Raw genomic sequence first — 20,415 nt, forward strand, 5'->3', positions numbered from 1 at the left:
CGAGGAATATTTCTGCTACGGCGCAGGGACTGCGATGTTCTTTGAGTAGCAGAAAACGCCCACCGAGACGTTCGCCCTCGCTTCCTCCCGGCTAATGTCACGACGGTTTGTTCTATGAACTTGTTGATGCTAGACACTGGCAAGTTCACTGGAATTGAAAGGGAGTAGTAGGTAAGGAGCACATTAAATAAAGGCATGGCATATGGTAATGTTTGTGCTATGAATTAACGCACTGGATTGCGAAAAAGAAGAAGCGCGAAATCACCCGCTGACTGCGGACAGTGCGACGCAACTTTAGAAATATTATTGAAACGTCCAAGAATTTAAAAGAAAAAAATATTGAATCGTCGCGACAGCACATCAGAGTCGCCGTAGGGGTCGTAGTCCCTTGTTACAATGAAATTGCCTTTGAACAGGTCTGATAACGTACACGCAACAGTGGTTGCTTGCGGACTGTGAGATGCTCATATGCTGCCGCCTAAAGCTCACAGCACAGTACGAAAACGCTCTCAGTGAAAGCGAAACGTTGTGCGTGGACATGCATGCAGGAGCGAAGTCGGTCGCCGCGAACCCGTGCGATCGCTGCATGCATTGAGGCTTCGTTCTGTTATGCGCCATTTGGTTATACAGACCGCCCACTAGAAGAACATATTTCACACAATTTGCGCTCAGCGATTGCCGACCTTTCACGCAAGAAGCCGGTTCGGGAGACTCCATCGCGGCCACCTCGTGCAGCGGCTTTCACTGTACGTATTTATGAAAGAGGTAGTGTCTGTAAATGATTCTGTGCTTTCACTTTGCCCAAGATTATTATTTCGGCAGTAATAAAGTTCCTTCGTTTTGACAGTACTTACAGAAATGTACAGGAGGGCTGCCACGTCGTGTTTTCATTAAGCGCCGTAAGCCAAACCTATGAGGAGCGCGCCGCGCGATTCCTCATACTATACGCAAGGAAGGCGCTTCCGACAGATGGCGATTCCGTAAGTTCTCGCCCTCAATACTCCTCATCGTACTATAAAAATAATATTCATGTCACGATGGTTCCATATTCATGCGTGTGTGGGGTTCGTAGCCCTTACGATTAATGTAAAAGATATCAACATAAAATTTCACGCTCCAAAGAAAGAACAATGATACTGTTCACTCACGCTATTCAGCCTTCGGTTTATATATCTTTATAAGCATGTAGCTCTGTCATAAGTGACGATAGGAACCGCATTCTGCTCACATGTGTGGCAAGGAAGTCGAATTTGAATTCGTCGGCAGTCGTGAGGCGCTTCACACATTACGTTTCAAAGCTTCTGAAACAATATTGTAGCACATATAGGTACGGAAGAGTCATGTTTATCATTTATGTAGCAAGAAACTTCATCGATAATGTTTATACATTTGCTTCTTCGGGAAGAGGCACAAAAATAATTCAAACCACTGTATTCAAACCCGAAGCCCGTATCATATCTCTGAGCCAGGTGGGAATTACAACTAATTTAATATTCTACATGTATTCACAACAAAGGATGTTCCTAAACAATTTGTAGAAAATGCCATATTTCCTGACTCCGGCAAGGGTATCGCAATAGTGAGCTAGAAATCCCAGATGTTAACAAACAGAAAGTCTAAGAGCAGTCAAGAGTGTTGAATATACAAAGTACCACAGGTCCAGGCCCCCTTGCGCACAGAAACGCGCGCTTGAATACTTCTCGCAAGTACGGCACGACCTAAGGAAAGAAAAAAAATTGATGAGAGATGGCGTCAGAACAGGAAACTTAGGTAAGCATCACAAAGTTCGCAGTATTTTTACGACGAAAAAGTAAGTCTCTTCAGGAAGCACGAAACAGCATAGAAATAATTGTTAGCACAGTTGTCAGAGTAAGTTGGCCACGCCCGCCGGATTTCGCAGATTTCCCAACTTTCGGGCTATGTTTATGAGAGGTGACGCTGCAATTGCTTGTTTGCTGTAGGAATCCTGGTTTGCAGATACACATTCCAGCGATTTAGCAAGGATTGGCTGTTAAAAGTGTACGGACATGTCAATGTCGACTATTTCTTTATCGTTTAAAATGGTGATCGTCGACATGGAAACCCTAAGAAAAATACCGGCAAGCGTGAAGAAGCTCAAGTTAATGTAATAAATTGTTTTTTATGAACCAGTTAAAGTCTCGTTTTCCATCAGTACCTGAACTCGGTCGTCTGAGCGAACCGGCGCGAGTGCCAAAACGTCACAAGTTGGCGCTCCTCACGTGACCAAAATCAGCGCCATGACGTCGTGACACATACGCCTGACAAGAAAAGCAACTGAAACTGATTCGTAAGAAGCACCAATATAGCTACTTTTTAAGGATGCTTTGAGGCTTGCCAGCATTGATTCTGTGGTTTTGACGTCAAGAAGGGCGTAAATAAAATGGGGGAAAAAAATTCAAGGACACTAAATGTCATGCTGGTGTTCCTTTAAGGCACATCGCAACATTATTTTTGTTATAAACGTTATATATTCGCAACAATCGCAGCTCAATAAATTGCAACACTTTTGGGCACGTGTCCCGCTAAATCTATATGGTGTTTTCGGCCAGTTTGCAATGTTATGAACAGCACCTAATCGTTAAAGTTGGAGGTTACGCTTGGCTAAAAAATGTCCTAAGGCGAATCTCGGCGATGAAAAATGAGCTTCCAGAAGGTACTGAAGGGACCCCGAAATCTATTTGAAGCCGCCACTAGAATAGAGCTTGCGCTTATCAGTGCACTGTCCGTAATTCTAATGCACGGTTATTTAGTAGTGACGAGCACAAGCAGCACCGTAGAAAATCCCTATAGTATATTTTGCGCAAATTTCCGCGTCCGGCGAATTACCTTACATTTCATCACTCAGTAATACTCCTACAGAGTCACTCGGCTTTTCTGGCACCTATGTCCTCATCATTCGCGACACGAATGGCAGCATCTTGAGGCCCACTCCGATTAAAAGGTCCAACAGTTCTGTAGGCAGTAATGCGGCTGCATAGTACAAGAAGCCGCCTAGCCGGATCTTTGTAACATAGCGGATCTTGGGGTCGGTCTCCCGGATAGCCAACACCATCTCGTCGACCACTTCGTTGATATCGTCTCTCATGATGAAGTGGTAGAGGTGCCTGGGCGTGTCCAGCCACCGCTGAATTTCCTCCGCACTGTAGTCGGCCACGACCTCTGGTGGCTGCTGCTGAAGCTCTAGCTGCGTCTCGGCATGAGACCCGAAATTCGTCGTGATCGGCGTTCTGCGAATGTATGAAATAAGTGACAGAATGAGAAAGTTTGAAATGTGGGTACAATACGGGGTTCCAGCAAAAGAGGAAATCTAGCTCCTCTATCTCTGTCAGCTGGTGGCTACTATGGCAGCTAAAGGGGCCTCGAAGCGCGTTCAGAACGTAGTAAGAAAATGTTGCCGATCTGTCAACGAGGCTCCTCTGAACATGTGAGTCGTATATTACCGCGCTGCATGCAGCAGGAGACATGCAATCAAGTGTCAAAAGCAGCAAAAAATTTCTTGCTTTCCGCGGCAATGACGTCATGCATTGCCTGATTTTGGGATTCTGAGGACCTTTCCGGTAATACAATTATTCTTCATTTGAGTCAAATGAACAAAAAGTATCTATGTTTTGGTTCGCAAAAAGGCACAAGAAAAATGTCATCTTTCCACTGCAGGTCTACACACGCACGTGCACGTTGTTGCTTACGCTAAGCGTGGAAAGCATGACGTAGATACCGCGAACACCACAGAGTGCCGCCACGAGCCGTCTCGCTCGCTGTCGAGACGTTCAGTATTTGGGTGGTTCCACAAAGGCAACAAATCCTGCTAAGGACCCTCCAATGTGGGGAATTAAAGCCCCTTAAACTTCATAACGTAGCGACGTTCTTCTCCTCCACCTTCACTCCTCGAAGCCGGCGCGAGGGCCCACGTGATGCTATTAGGCCAATAGCGGCGCGGCGTCGGCCAGAGCACTCGAGGAGGAGGCGGCATTCTTCAAAGCGTGTCGCGTCTCATGTAAACGAGGTAATTCACTTGGAAGACGTCTCGCGTCAAATGCGCCAAACCGGGATCGTTTGAGATGGAAAAATGCGCATTTCAGCGGCCTATGCAGGAAGAATCGTATCATATCAGGAATTATGGCAGCGCATTTGCTCTGGCAGGACAGCCAGAACAATAAACGGTGGTTGCTGCTGCCGCACTGCGCGAAATCAAAACAAACATGGCGGCCTATGGATCAGGCTGCACGCGATTTCTTATAACTCGTGAGTACATTGTGCGCGCTTAAACAGCCTGTTTTGTCAGCAAACACTGAAATTAACATGGGTCAGTTACTTGATTCGCGACGTTGAGGTAGTCAAGTCCACTGTGAGGACATACAAGTGGAGACGGCAGCTCTCGGCTGCCAGTGGACGTGGATATACTCAGGAAACTGTAATACGTTCGTACGATATGAGTGAGTGAGTGAAGTAACTTTATTTCGGTCCAATGAAGACGCAGGGGAGACCCCGCGCCACCCGGCTAGTCCCACGTAGGGACCGCCAAGCCGAGCTTGACGGCCCGTTCGCGGGCACTCTGGACGACCAGGGTTTGGTTGTTGAGTTAGATGTGAAGACGGCAGCTCACGACTGCCACTGGACGTGGAAATATTCAGGAAACTTTAATACCTTCATACGATATGGTACATTTTCACAAAATTAACGTCGCGTAATGTTGCACACGTGGACAAATGAAGATCCTGACGCAATGTAGCTGGCATCCTTCATATGTTTTCGGTTGATTTCACGACGTGACCGCGAAAAACAAGCTTATGGGAAGAAAGATCACTAACATTCAAATTGTACACTAGATGGCGTTAGCTGGCAGGACAGAAAGCACAGTTCGAAATAGGGGATTAGAAAAGTTGGGTGGGGTAGACTGTAGTGTTTTTTTTTTATTGTTTAACCTAGGTAGGACATTAGGCAGTACAATAGCAAGATCTTGGTGCTGCAACCCACCGCACCCTTCCTAAGGGGACGCTCATAACATCCATCCATCCATCCATCCATCCATACATACATTCGGAAAATGCGCATTCATGTAAACAGTGGCGTATAGATATATCCGATACGATTAATTAGTAGGATACGCATCTACCGTACACATGTAAACGCGAATTGTGCAGCTTCCAGTGCATTAGTGTAAATGAAAGAAGAGAGGATGCTGCTCATCCGTCCGTTATTACGCAACTTCACTTGTGCCTAAATGATTCGCATATTGTTGATGCAAAATGTTCGCGAGGTGAGTTAATTTAATAGTTATGTCATTATAAGATTAGTTGGAATAGGGTTTCGGACCCTTTGCAAAGAGCGCGTGGGAATTATGGGTGATCACACCTCAAATTTAGCAAAATGTCCTTAATTTAGCTTGGATTGTTTCTTTTGGCCACTTTAATTATTCAATCTTTGAGTCATGTAGGCTTATTAAGAGATGGTTCAAACTTTTTAATAAGCAGTCCGCAATAAATCATTGCAAAATCAACATATTACGAGCCTGCCTTTGCGTTCTGCACCAGGTCGACCACAGCATAAAGTTGGATCAGATAAATGTCTTCAGTGAGGTTTATTGCACTGCGCATGCTTTTGATTAGAATGCTCTTGCCGTTACATGTTATTGTGAGTAATATGGTTAACCTCCTGCTTCTGAAATAATAACCGAACATTGGGGATAACTGTAGCAGCGAATGTATCACACAGTTTATTTTGTTCCCTACGTTACTGTAAGTCTCGCATAATGCTTTGCTCACTTCATTCGATGACTTTTGGCCATGAGGGAATAAAGAAGCGAATAACTATCGTGCGTTTGTTCTGTGATATTCAATGTGTCATAATTCGCTCCAAATTATCGAAAAGGCTGATTAACAAATGCAACCATACTGAGTACGCCTTTTTTTTTTTGGCCAGTGGCACGGAAGGCTCATCCTGTCACTCACACTTTGTGATACTGACACTGAAATCCCTTGTAGTCGCGAAAACTTGTTTATGGGTAGTGTGGGCGTGTTTATCAACTCTGTATTTGGATGGCCAGCCCTAATGTAACCTACGCTCCATCGGTGTGGCGTTAACAAACAAACAACAATAAAACTTACTTGTATGCAATGGGCTCTATGGAGACAAAATCCACACCCTTTCCTCGACATTCTCGTCGCAGCCCATCAACCATCGACACCAAGGCGTACTTGGTCATGCAATATGGCACTCCCATCGGCATCGTCACGTGCCCTGGAATGAAGGGAGAACACACGAAAATGTTGTACCTTGTTTTCAGCACGTAACGAAGCCCTGGAAACGAATTTGCAAAGCTTTTCGTTTTTCTCAAGTGTTCCCAGCTGTTCTTCATTCGCCCTCGCTGATACTTCCAGCCACAGGAATGGCCGTAATATTCCAGTATGGACAATTCTAGGGTAGGAGCTATCTGTGAATACTTACTCTGTCCTCTCTCGTGAGCCCCTGAAGATCTAACATTATCGTCTTTAATTAACTATTCCAGACTGTGAAGAGCTTAACATCTCTTTAACATGCTTGACGTAAAAGAACCAATGCTGTTTGTTTCTTCCTGTTTATTTCCATTTTTCTTCCTTCCTTCCTTCCTTCCTTTCTTTCTTTCTTTCTTTCTTTCTTTCTGTCTTTCTTTCTTTCTTTCTTTCTATCTTTCTTTCTTTCTTTCTTTCTTTATTTATTTATTTATTTATTTATTTATTTATTTATTTATTTGTTTTTCCTGTCTTTGAAGCTGGTCAGGCTTCGCACTTGAGCCGCTGTGTGCATCTCCTACGAATAGCAAACTTCATGTGGTCGTTGCTCGGTGGTACCACAATGATCTATTGAGTGGATTGCACTCAATTATTGGACACTAATTTAACTACGGACACTAAAACGTGTCCCTAAATGCGTATCACTATGCTCAGGAATGAACTCATGTAGTCTATTTGATAGAGTGCGAGAGAGCGATAAATAATTGCTATAGGAAAGTTGTAAGGCAAACGACACATTTGTCTAGTCTGCCACTATACACAGGATACGACGAATAACTTTATGTGGAAGCATTAACTGGAACGATAGAAAAATAAAGACAATACGTGTGAGAATAGCACAGGACTAATACATTTGCAACCTTGTTAACAATTTTTCAATGCTCCGCTTAGCCAGCAGATGGCGCAAATTTTATCCTGCGGTCTCACATACGGAACTTTCTTTTTTGTAATTAAATCAGAGCAACACTTTTATCTCAGTTATTTCAATCTCTGAGGGAAACTGCCCTTATCTCTATATATAGAAGAATGAAGAAGTCAGTTTCCCATGGGTACGAATTTGCTCTTTGATATGCGCACTTCTTTCTTTACCGTTGCAACCTCGTCTTTTCTCACAGTATTAGAACACCTTGTGGAGGAAAGGTCCCTTGCTAGCCTTGTTATGACGTAAGAGTAGGTTGCGATGGCCGCAATATCTGTGGGACGAATAAACAGCCCGAAGGCGTGACACACCAGATTTACTGCAAGAAAGAGGGCCTTCCATTCATGTATGGTGTACACATGCAGGCTCTCCGAAGTCAAAAGAAGACGAGCAAAAGCTAAAAATACCAGCAACCACGTGCCAACCGTCGACAAGCAGCACTTGCATGACAAACAATGCCTGGACATGCGCGTTTTCGCACTGTGTACCGTCACATCGTTATGCATCAACCGGCCCAAAACTCATAGTCCTTTAATCACTGAGATCGTTTTCCTGCCAAACTGATTTATCGTTAGGGAGATGTAATCATAATGCATTAAAGACCTGTTCCCTGAACAAACCTATAACATGCTGTGAGAAAATAATCTTTCACGTAGTTATGCATACCAAACGGGCTAGTCACAACAATCATGCGTCCTTTGCTCTTTTTCAGCATCGGGAGGAACTTCTTGATGACCCTTAGGGTTCCGAAGACGTTCACGTCGAATATCTTGATGATGCTCTCCATTGTGATCCACTCCAGCAGGCCATTGTTCCGTACACCAGCGTTGGCGACTACGGACCAGAGAACTGAAATGTTTCAAGAAAACAATGCTTCCCTGTTGACTGTGTTTAAGGCCAGCAGTATGGAAGAAAGGAATAAGGCAGGTGAAAACAAAAGTTATGAAGGAGAAGTAAAACTGTTAACATGGCTGAGGGCAGTTGGCTACACTACTATGGGCATGGAGAGGGAGAAGACAAAGAAGGTGACATTATGAAGAGAAGCGTTCAGCGGGAGGCAAAAAAGAGTGACTAAAGCGTTGCGGCGTTCAATGAAATCTATAAGCCTCCGCGATCACGTGTAATCAAATGACGAATGCTTGAGACTGTGTGCAAAAGAGAGCCGGCAAGCGTTATGCCTCCGCTAGTGGCATTTGTCAGCTAGCTCTCTTTCTCCTCTCTGCGATTGTATTTATGTGCATAACTTAAATATGTACAGTAATAATAACATACGACAGAGCGAACATGGTCTATATATTTCGGTAATGTTTGTCTGTGGTCTGGACAGAATGCTAAATTGGGCTAGTTCGTGGACTACATACTTTGGCGAAGAAAACGCGCTCTAGAAAAGGACAAGTGGAGACGACACACAGGAGCACTTACATGGGTCTCCTCATGTACGTTTCTACATATACGTAAAGTTCTGTTTTTCTTCGGATATTCTTGTTTCAGCTAGTTTTTTTTTATATTTGACAGTAATCCTAGGAGGAACACGGTGTGGTCGACGCAGAGGCCCATTTAAATTGTCGGTGTATCTACAACTTGATTTAAACCTTTTGCTGAGTACTTTTCACCACCCTTATGTCTTTCTGACACTTTCTGGTAGCTTTTCTTTCACTATTTCTTTTCATTTGTTGCTTAGATTTAGGGATTAGTATGTATTGTTGTCCCAGCTAGCTTTAGCGAAGCCCATATAAAACAACTGGTACAATACTACATTCACATTCATTCATCATTATCAACAAACTGACGTTTCAAGCATAGCCTTGTTCGCAAACTTGGAAAACATAATCGTAGCAAGTCGCTATCGCTTTGCCACTGCACACGATTATTAGACCTACAGCGTTTAGTCTTCAGTCTTCGTCCGTCGCCCAGATATATATATATATATATATATATATGTCTGCACGAATTATCCAGCTACATAGAGAAGTTTAACTTAAACTATTTTTTATGTCATTTTTGCCTTGACGTCGTGGCCTCCGTCGAGGAAGCACATATGACGTCCTAAAGAATATTTCCATTCAGTCGTTTTCATCGCGCTCTGTCCAGCGTAAATACTTTTTTCCGCACTTTACTCATAGCGCACGAAATCCAACAATGTGTGCCGCGTGAATACGCACCCGGGCGCCGCGACACCAACGTTCCCAAAAGCGGTTGTTGTGATTAGCTTCACTCATCGCTTGTATCGGCACGCGCCTGTTCATCGTGTATGGGCTGCGATGGTTACGCTGAACGCGCAGGTCGCAGTCAGCCGAAACAGACGCCAAAACAGACATGCTTGCCACTTCCAGATGGTTGCCGAGTCATGCAGCGAGTGCAGTCGCTTACCACCGGTGTCGCTACACGCGAGTTTGTACTAGAGTGCCTCAATGCCCTCCTCGCCCACCGCTCCGCACAGAGTGCAGACAACCGTGGCATCTACTAAGGCGTTGTGCACGGAAATGGCAGATGCACACGAGCGCCGGCAACGCATCCCTACGGCGTCCTTCATTCGCGTGCCCAACGCCGTAGTTGACGCCGCGGTTGTCTCCACTCTGTACGGAGTGGCGGGAGAGGAGATCAAGGCACCCTAGTTTGTACGGCAGCGGCGGTGATAGCAGACGCCGTGGAGCTGTAACGCGGCCTGCGTGGGAGCTGTCACTGACAGCAGACAGTCATGAGTGCGCTCAAGCGCAGCAGCCATAGTTGAGTCATCAAACGCACTCCTAATACTCCTAGCGAGCAAACAGATCCCTACAGTGATGAGCCAGCAAACACACCCCTATAGTACTACCCCCGAAGAGTGCGAGAACTCAATGATAGAACTTCGCTGTCTTTGACGTGCCAGTTGCTAGAGTGGCGCATCTATGTGAAGGATTTTTAGGGGTGGCTGCTGCTTTCTACGCTGGAGAGGTATAAATTAGCGTTTCGTCCCTTGGCATGCGTAAAATTTTACTCACCGAGTGCCTACGGCTGGTGACAACTAAAGAAGTAGTGTGTCAAATGTACATCACTTTCCACTAAGGCTCTTATTGGAACCTATTATAGCGCCACGGTACACCAGAAGGAAACAAAATAATTTTGACATTGCTTGTGTATCATTTCATTTTTGTTTCTGGTGACTTCGTCCATAACGCCGCTACTTGATCTGTACCACTTTCAAAATCAAATACGATCTGCGTGGACGCGCCAAACAATTATGATCGCCAAGTTTTCTGACATCGTGGTGGAAGCGAACTTCTTTCCGATATAGGTTTCCTTCCGTAACTATGTTTTTGAGCGCGGAAGCAAGAACGATGGACACAGTGCGGCTGTTTAAGCGGAAATCGTACTGAATTCTTAGGTTGTCATACATTACAGCGTAACCATGTAAAAAACAAAGGAAGAAAAAGAAGCGAAGTTTTGTGTTACTTTTCAAAGCGCCCTAACAATGTGTCTAAAGATGTGTGATAACGACGCATGGACGTTTTGAATTGCTACAAAGCTCGCTGATGTCAAGTAAAGTGTGTTCCGCATTAGAAATATGACGTTTAATGCTTGCACACAGGGAACGGCAGTTGCGAGAAGCACCGGTGTATGTATGGCGCCTCTTTAATTCGCTTCAAGTGGGGAAGGGAGAGGTCGTTACGCGGTGTCACAACTTCGACAACGTTTCAGAATTATTAGCCCGTGCTTGTCATGTGAAAATACGGCGGGTGACGTTTTTTAAAACATTAAGGCAGGGCATTCACTGAATTATATGGGCACTTTCTCGTTTTACGCTTGTTTTCTTTAGGGCAGGTAAGGTAGATCTTCTATTTGTAACTAAATGTCTAAATATGCAGCCTTCTTAGTGCGAAAATCGCTCAAATCAGTGAGCAGGCGAGTTTTAGTTTAAAAGCATTAAGGAGCACCGTGATTTTCAAAGAAATGTCTGCCTTTGTAGTGTAATAAACAAAACGGCAGCTGGCTTTTGTATCCTACAAGTCGCATCGTAGAATAGGAAGAACCTGAAAGAGAGAACCTTGCTCACTAATGGCTGAAGGAAATAGTGCCTCTTTCTTTCCCCAATCGTTCACTCTCTCTAGCTTAAGATGTATTGTTTAATCTTTTCAGTGCCCTTTATGAAAACTGAACGTGTAGCAACAAGACCAAGCCATGCAGTGTTCCCAAGATATGCAATCCTGTACTGGTGGTAATGCAAACGTCTCCATAGACGAGTCATATTTAGTCGCACGCGGAGCTTTGAAGTACGGCCCAGTATCCGAAAGATCGCGAACCCTATGGGATAGCGGTAAAGTACGCACCTCTGGAACCCAGTCCTTGCTGAACTCTTTCGAATGCGGCCTCAACTTGCTCGGCTTTGGTGATGTCCATCTGAAGCACCGTCACATTTCGCAGTTTGCCGAGGGCCTTGGCACCCTCACTTTTGGAATCGAGGCATCCAGCGAATACCAGGAAGCCGTCTCGGCTCAGTCGAGTAGCGAGTGCGTATCCAAATCCGGTGTCACAACCTGGAAAACAGTTTCGTCAATTCAAAACAATCGTTTATCTAAACATTAAGTTTCAGCTTACTTTAAATAGGCATTTGAATGCATGTTTAATGCAGAAATTATCTACTGAGGAGACCACTGAACGCCGTTGGAATAAAGTTATTTATAGATACTGATGGGAGCAGCGACCGCCGCATGCCGATGGGGGCGAAATCCAAGAAACGATCGTGTCCAGCGCATGCGTGTATGTGTATACATATTCATGGGTCACAGCCCAAAAAAATCAGTTGGAAGTGCCGCCCGTGTTGTCTTTATGTGCCTTCCTTTTGTGTGTGTTCAATTGTGGCAAAAAACATGTCTTTTAGCAAGCACCAACTAGCCCAACAAGCAGTTCTGTTTCAACGATCGTATATCTTGATGCAGGTGCACCTTAAAGAACACCCAAGATGTCAAATTTCACCCGGACTCCTTCGTAACGGCGGGCCACATAACCAAATTTTGGATTTGCGACGTCTGTAAACGCCATCTCAAAGCATATATGCCCGATATGGTAAATGGGGGAGGGGGGTTGAGGTGGTAACTCGCCGATGTAGACTCTTTGGTATGCTGTATGTTATACGACCACAACCCAACCCAAATGTAAATTTTGATACAAGAGCGTTTTACGTCATTTCTCCTGCACAATTCAATCGCATCAATGGACATAAGATCTGCCTTTCTCACGCAACATCGCACGGGCGGAATCGCAAGCTAACCTGAAATCGTTGAGAATCGGTTTCCTGCCGTTTTCTGTGTTCTCGTGTTTGACTTTCACTGTGCATTTGTCACCAATATGACGCTGCCTGAAAAGAGACGTCACGTATCTGATCATTTCTCCAATGTATAGAGTGGCCTGGAATACAATATACTGCTTCTGTTGCGTGTTCTCGCCTCACTGTTACGGCGGGACGGACGCATGATGAAAGAAATTCAATTTATGTGCCTTCACCGACAATTGACGCTGCCCTATACTTATGTAAGCAAGCACATGCTATGGCACTGCAGAAGTGGCACTTGCCCAATTTCACTCCCCATTGTGTTTTCATTTACTCAACTATTTATGGAACTGTACTTGTCTCCAGGTCATCGCTGATGTGAACCAACAATACAATGTCCATTGCGCATGGGCGCTATATTATCCAACGCGTACTCATTCTTCATAGGAATGATTGACTGTGTCGGCTGCAATACCTGTGGTTGCGAAGTAAGACATCTTAGAACATCTTACATGCTTCTATCCCCTTCCTACCCCCTTTAATCCACCGCTCTTTGAAGATGAAATTAGAGCAGCAGCGTGTTCCCGCGTCAATAACTTTTTTTGTTGCATTTTCCTCGAATACTCTGAGTTCCTAAAATCCTGCTTGTAATAATTGTGCATTTCCTAATATGGCGGCCATTGTGATTGAGCCTCCTGGTGTTTCTAAATATACTGACATTGTTAAACTTTTTCTAAATCCTTAAAGAGTACCGAATCTCATTCATCAGCAATTTTCTCTACCTAGCCTGGCTTGTACTTTTGTCTAAGTTGAAAAGCTTGACTCTACATCGCTGTAAACTAGCTACACGGAAGAGGTTTTTCACTGATCAATATCTTGGGACTGTTGTTCCACACATATCACAGCTGCAGAAGGCCTCAAAAGCGCTGCTGTGAATGCTGAAGTAAAACGAGCTTAACGATCGTCTGTGACACACCGCTCATGTTTCGAATGCGTCGGCGACTACAGTGCACGCCAACTCAATGTCTCCTTCTCTCCTCCTCTTACCCCCTTTCATAACTTGAGATCTCGATTTTAGCCATTTTGACATGCGTACCTTCCCATCCTTTTAAGTCGTACGAGCGGCATCTTGTATGTGTCTGTAAAACATGTATGACGGAAAAGGACACTGTCCTGAAAACAATTATGGCGTTGCGGATGGCGGAGTCGTTATAATGACGCCGAAAACTGGCCACTGTTTTTACTTCACCGATGCAAATAACCACCTCGTCTAGGTAGACACTCCTCACATTTGATAGCGGCGCAATAAAAAAAAAAAGTTCGTCCAGACAAGCAGGCCGTCAAGCAGGCAGGCGGGGCGGATGCCCTGCTCAGGGTCACCGCACGTGAAAACACGCGGGATTTCCGTTTAGCGGCAGCTGAGTGGTACTTTCCTCCATTGCCAACTCTCCTTTATCCCCTACGCAACAAAGAGCTATGGGACGATGCCCTCCGCGACGGACCTCCCGAGGTCCTCCGAGCTGTGATACAACGGGCTCGAAACATCGCCGGAATCATCTTAGGGACCCTGGACTGAGGGTTCCTCCCACACTGCTCTCGCCATTCAAACATTATTAATAAAGATGTTTTACTCTCTTTGCATTGGCTGTGATTGTGCATGCTGTCTAATCACACTATAGACCGACGGTAGCTTGCTGGCGTTTTTGCTCGCGCGCTTCCGTAAGCATTCATCAGTGTATAAACAATACTGCAGTAGTAACTGCAGCATCTTTCCTTCGCTTAATCACAATAATTTCAAGAACCTGCTCGCAGCTTTACTTAGCTTCTACTGCTGCTTCGACAATTAAAGATAAAAAATAACAAATAAAATGCGCACAGGAAAGGCTGTCCAGCAGTGCATTCATGGGTCAGGGCCAGAATTCACAAAAAAAAAAAAAAAAACCTTCTGATGCTAGAAATGTCGCTAGGAACACTTGCCAGCCACTCGTGATGTTGGGCGTATCATTATATAGAAGGTCGCCAGCCAGTGGCATACAACTCGTACGAACGCAAAGCTTTGTGAATTCGGATCGGAAATAAAATAATAAAATAATGGTTTGAGACGTATTTGATGATTGCCACAGGCAACTCTTGTCTCGCACGAGCACTCTGAAGTTAGAACAGGCACGTTTAGGCAAGCATATTGAACAACAGGACGTCAATGCATCGCAGGCCTTGACCAAAAGGAAATAACTTATCTACCGCATAAATCTGTAGGAGCCCCTGAAAGCAAGGTTGCGTTGAGGATAATACAGCGAGTGCTTCACTTACAGCGTTTGTTGATTTCTTTGTTGTTTCATTCTTTTACTTGGGAAAGTGGCTTATATATTGAAAGAAAACTGCACGTGAGCTCCTCACAGCTCTTCTTCAGGACGGGGTTAGGCGTTCCCACTTTTCGTTCTGCGCGGTTATATTTGCACTTTCTCCACAACTTCAACTCTCCTGTCGTTCCTCTCGCATGCACAGTTACGCCGCTTTCTCTGCCATTTGTTGTATTTTTCTGTTTCATCTGCTAATGGCATCAAGGCTGTTAGCTGTCATTATTGAGCAGAAAAGTGTCATCATTGTAAAAAAAATAAATTGATTGATTCATTCGTTGATTCTTCTTTAAAAAGAAAATGAAGGCACTGTTGCATAAGATAAAAAAACACAGTGCTTGGGCTGTGTACGTTTGTTTGTTTGTCACCTTGCTTATTTATTTATTTGCGTATATATTTTTTTGAGCAGTCATCCTTTATTTTTTGAGGCATTGTCATTCATCTTACGATGCCTTGGAAAATGGGAGACTGAATTTCCGATAAATAAATGCAGGAACCCTCGCACACAGTTTTTTTTTTTTTTTTTTGGCAAAACATGGAGTTTAGCTCCCCGTTAAGATTGTAGAAAACGGAGGCTTTCCTCATTAGCTAATGCTCGCTTGTATCATTGGAACCGTTGACGAAAACTCACTGTAACATATGTTACCGGGTGCATGACTGCGTCTTCATAAACTAAGTTCTTTCAAAATCGCTGGATTTCTGAGTCCCTAGGAAGTTATGTTTCGGATGCCTTTCACATTGCTTTATGGGGGGGAGTTCGTAATAGCTATCACGGCCCGGAGGTGGCAGAAGCGCCCGCTGAAAAAAAAAAGACGACATAAGCAAATTAGGGCTTCACTTTTGTGCACTTGCCTGATTTTGTGCGGCAGCGCCGTTCTTGGGTGTCTATTTTCTTTATTTCGAAGAAACGAACAGGTCATGTTTAAAAATAAAAGACTATACCACATAACCAAAACATCGCTTTGGGGCAATCCTGTTGTGACACAGCTCGAACGACTTTAAAGATCTCTTGATGTACCAATGACAAAATCTGTGAAAGTTTGGAGTTCCAAATACTTGGCGAGGACTCAGCTCCAGATATAGTGAGTTGCAGCGTACTTTTTTCAACGCACGTAGTCTATTGCCATTTAAGTGTTACCTAAATAAAAGCAAAAAAGACAGGAGATATCTTGGATCATGTGTCAGTTTGCGGTGAAACAGCTTAGCCAGTCAATCAAGACAGGGACCAGCTTCAATATAGTTTGTTACCGTGCTGTTAACGTATTGTTTGGGGCGTAAGGTGATGTCGCGTTCAACTCATAATGTTAGTAATCCCGACTAAACGCAAACAAGGAGAAATGAGATTTTGTACTTCTGAATTATCCCGTAGACTTCTGCGAAAAATAACTGCAGCAGGCAATCTGCCACAACTCATTTTCCTTGTGTTATATGAAGGGTAAGATTCAAATAAATTCGTACCGCACATTTTACTGCACCTAACGCACTCATAACTATCAGTGATCAACAGTGACCGAAAAACTTAAGCCTGGAGCCTGGTGCCAACATTTCCACGGGGCACTTATTGGAACTAGGCTAACTTCACTGCTAGATTGCGACAAATCCCGAAGCGGAAATATACACATCCGGCCATGGTTGATACCTTCAAGTCGCCATTCTTTCTGTGAACCTATCTGGATCAATAAACCATCAACACTCACCTGTGATCAGAACAGCTTTACCGTCGCAGGACAGATGCTTGACAAAGAAGGTCTTCCATACGAAGCCGGATAAGCAGTAGGACGCGAACAGGATGATCACCAGAGATCCTGCAAGGCTTCCAAGTTGGTGAAGCAATGGCACACGATCCCACAGTTCCCAGAAGAGCAACGTGAACACGGCGAACAGTATCCACGAAGTTCGCATGGTTGCCACGTGCCTATGGACGAGGCAACTAATACCGCAAGCATCGGGGCACAGGTAGGGAGGGAGGCGGCTTGCACGAGGAAAAAATGTGGCTCCGTTTGCAAGGGCTTCGTTAAGGAAAGAAGACGCGACGATCGAAGAATAAAAATGAAAGGACAGAAAAAGGTAAACCAAGAATGCTGCTGCCGGAGCCGATCGGCATGCCGACGACTGCTCTGAAAGAACCAGCCGTCTATGATTGCGACAAGATCCTATAATTAACTGCGGGAAAATTCTTGCGTAATAGCGGCCGACTAGATATTATACTGCCGTACCCAGCGCACGTTCGGGCCGAATGAGGTGAATTTGAGCAGAAAGGCGTCCCGAAACAATGGCTCCGTTTTCTTTATCCTTGCTTACGCAGTTATCGTTTCCTCTCAGTGTGAGCTGAAGGGTGAAAGCAAACTTCGTGCACTGATGAAAGAAGCTGAACCTTTTACCCGCCTAAGACGCTTTATAGGATCAGGCGCTTAAACTGATTGTGGATGCTGTGACTGGCGACTTAAGAAGTACACCATCATCCTTCAGAGGTTCTTGAATGTGAATCGCACTGCGCGACATTTGCTGTTTTCTGTCACCTCGTTTTACCCATTTACAGATTCATAATGATGATGATGATGTTGGTCATAATCGTCATCCCTGTCATTAGAGATTTTTAGAATAGGGGCCCCAAACGTTTTGGGGCCCCAAAGAAATAGCGTCGAAGCCACTGCGCATGCGCGAGACGCAAACAGCGTTTGGGTTTTGCGTTGGGAACGCTATTTCACCGATTTAGCGGGAGCCCAAATAGCGGTCCCAAAAGCTTTGCGTCAACAAACATGGCGGCACTCATCGAAGCGACGGCTCTAACCTAGCACCAAACTGGGTTTGATTCGCGGTAACGCGTGAAGTTCGCAAGCTAGGAGAAGTGACTACGATTATCGCTTTCTCTCAACTAGCATGTGTTATGAAGATTGATTCATTAGACGCCGCTGATTCCAAATTCGAGTGTGGATTTTATGGCTCGTAGGCCTAACACGGCTAAGCTTGGCTGGTGAAGGCACGTAAAGTTGGTTTTGTTGCTCAAAACCAAGCGCAACTAATTGTTTGCTGCTTGAAGAATAACCTCTAAATTGTAATTAAACGCGAATACATGGAAGTTAAAATTACTATCCTATCATAAAGTGGTATATTTTATTTAATTATTCCTAATAGTTTTTCTTAGACGCCCTAGTGGCGCTGTCAGCGCAAGACGCTATCCGTAAACGCAAAGCCCTATCCTAAATCTCTTCACTCCTGCGTGCCCCAACGCTAACACCCGCAAAGCTCTTTGGGGCCCCAAAATATTGGGGCCCCTATTCTAATACTCTCTATTAAAAGGCAAATTAGATCGACTACTGGAGAGGCGTCTTTCTACGTTGTTTATCTTGTTTTGAGCTTCGTTTTCAGCTATGATTTCGGTCGAGCAGTATGATTAGCAGCCAAATTTTTGATTTTTCAAAGTTAATGAATTAACACGTAAAGCATCTCGCATACGCTTCTTCAACCTACACGATGTCCACATTGTTTCTTCAAAATTTGTAACTTAACCAATCCATCGGATTCTCAGCCCTTGATGACCATACATTTTTTTCTCCTTTGGCGTTCATTTCGCTCCAGCACATTGGTCCTGCGTTTGTGTTTGTGCTCAGGGCAGGTCTAAATATGTAACTATGACTGTAAAAGAAGCCCAAGAACAAGTCTAAAACACTTAATTACATGCGTCAAATCGCTGAGGTCGGGCATCGATAACTGATGCATTATACTGAAACGGGAAATATCGAAAGTAATTTCTTGCCCTTGCGTATTCGCATACGTGACATGCGAATTCAATCGACCTTCTTTTTTTATATTTTCGCTGTAGAACTGTTTGTCAGCAATGCTACATCAACCGTCCTTTATTTAAGCGATGCCTTCCGATTAGAAAATAGAGACTTTTTTTTTCATAGTCGCGAAGGAAAAAAAATTTACCTTCATCTCTAACTTATACAACAAGAACTGGTCCACCCGTGGAAAAGAGGGGGGGGGGGAGGGCGGGGTCCACGATCTCCTTGTATTAGTTTTCCTTGTTCGCGATATGTCCTTGCAGCGTGCGGAGAACAACATCAAGGACTGTTAGTATTCAAAGCAAGAAACGTGCCCGCTGACGGCAACGTGGAGAACCACGAGATGTTTAGGTAATGAGGAAACTTCAGTTCAGGCCTTTCCCTCTTGAAACATATGCGAAGAGCAGGAATGATCCTGCATAAGTTGTATAACTTGCATACGGTGAAATGTTGAAAAATATAAGCGTACCATGGCCACGTACGCTTATATCGCCTTCCGTTTCTCTACCACGGGTGCGCTTTAAAACCACGGCGCTGCAATTTTGCTTCAGATACTTTCCTTTCCTTCCTTCTTCGCCTCCCTTAAACTGGCTCTCTCAACTACTACACGCAGAGACAAAGCAACAGCGCGCGCATTAGATCCCATAGATGAGATGAATATTTACAATTATTATTAGGGTTATAATTATATTCGAGTGCTGATTGCCGTGCTATCGTTTGTTAACGAAGCTTTCCCTCAAGTCTAAATATTTTAAGGCAGTTTGTCGTGTGCGTATCATGGCCACGCACGCTTATATCGCCTTCCGTTTCTCTACCACGGGTGCGCTTTAAAACCACGGCGCTGCAATTTTGCTTCAGAGACTTTCCTTTCCTTCCTTCTTCTCCGCCCTTAAACTGGCTCTCTTAACTACTACACGCAGAGACAAAGCAACAGCGCGCGCATTAGATCCCATAGATGAGATGAATATTTACAATTATTATTAGGGTTATAATTATATTCGAGTGCTGATTGCTGTGCTATTGTTTGTTACCGAAGCTTTTCCTCAAGTCTAAATATTTTAAGGCAGTTTCTCGTGTGCGTATCATGGCTACGCACGCTTATATCGCCTTCCGTTTCTCTACCACGGGTGCGCTTTAAAACCACGGCGCTGCAGTTTTTGCTTTCCTTTCCTTCCTTCTTCTCCGCCCTTAAACTGGCTCTCTTAACTACTACACGCAGAGACAAGGCAACAGCGCGCGCATGCGATCCCATAGATGAGATGAATATATATATATATATATATATATATATATATATATATAGAGAGAGAGAGAGAGAGAGAGAGAGAGAGAACTATCAGTCATAGCTCTCGTAGTATAGCCCTCTGGGCCGTTTCCTTTTTTCTTTCGAAAGTAGTCTTATTAGGGTTATTATAATTACACGAAGGTATTTCGCCCTCGTCAGCAGCAGTCCTTGAGATTGTTATTCTGGCGGCTAGCTTCCCACGCTATGCGTGCCGCCATCGCACCTGGTTAAGCTTCTCCTAGACGCTAGAGTCATACAATGTCCGCGCAACCTTGAGCGATCGGAAAGCGCGTTTCCCCCTCTTGGCTGGCGGGGACGGGAGTCTTTGTTCCGGCCGCAAAGCTCTCCACGTCTCAGTAAGGTGCCTGGTGGTGGTCTCGTACGGACGATGCCCTCTCGGTGAGCGCAAATTTCCCCTCATCTTTTAAGAGGTTCAATACTTACAAGCATTTGTCTCGCAAACCATATTTATTTCAAGGAAATTTTCCACGTCTCAATAATTTCTCTCGTCGTATTCGAGTTGTGATTGCC

The 20,415-nt window shown here is 44.5% G+C and overlaps 1 protein-coding gene across 1 annotated transcript; it reads right to left on the minus strand.

Moving 5' to 3' along the window:
- Positions 1-1,330: 1,330 nt before the first annotated feature.
- Positions 1,331-17,038, minus strand: LOC126546177 (short-chain dehydrogenase/reductase family 9C member 7-like). Its single transcript, XM_050194318.3, has 5 exons — positions 16,512-17,038; positions 11,517-11,723; positions 7,876-8,058; positions 6,126-6,258; positions 1,331-3,248 (listed from the first exon to the last, which is right to left on the minus strand). Exons 1-5 carry the CDS (start codon positions 16,714-16,716, stop codon positions 2,903-2,905), a joined length of 1,074 nt encoding a protein of 357 aa, XP_050050275.1. The 5' UTR covers positions 16,717-17,038; the 3' UTR covers positions 1,331-2,902.
- Positions 17,039-20,415: the final 3,377 nt, after the last annotated feature.

The sequence above is a fragment of the Dermacentor andersoni genome, chromosome 10 (assembly GCF_023375885.2).
Source record: "Dermacentor andersoni chromosome 10, qqDerAnde1_hic_scaffold, whole genome shotgun sequence".
Classification (NCBI taxonomy): domain Eukaryota; kingdom Metazoa; phylum Arthropoda; class Arachnida; order Ixodida; family Ixodidae; genus Dermacentor; species Dermacentor andersoni.

Coding starts and splice junctions, on each gene's coding strand:
- LOC126546177 (XM_050194318.3), bottom strand. CDS start 16,716: ATGCGAACTTCGTGGATACTGTTCGCCGTGTTCACGTTGCTCTTCTGG. Junction 6,259..7,875: donor TGTTGTGACTAGCCCGTTTG/GTATGCATAACT, acceptor CCTTCATTCCAG/GGCACGTGACGATGCCGATG. Junction 3,249..6,125: donor ATAGAGCCCATTGCATACAA/GTAAGTTTTATT, acceptor ATACATTCGCAG/AACGCCGATCACGACGAATT.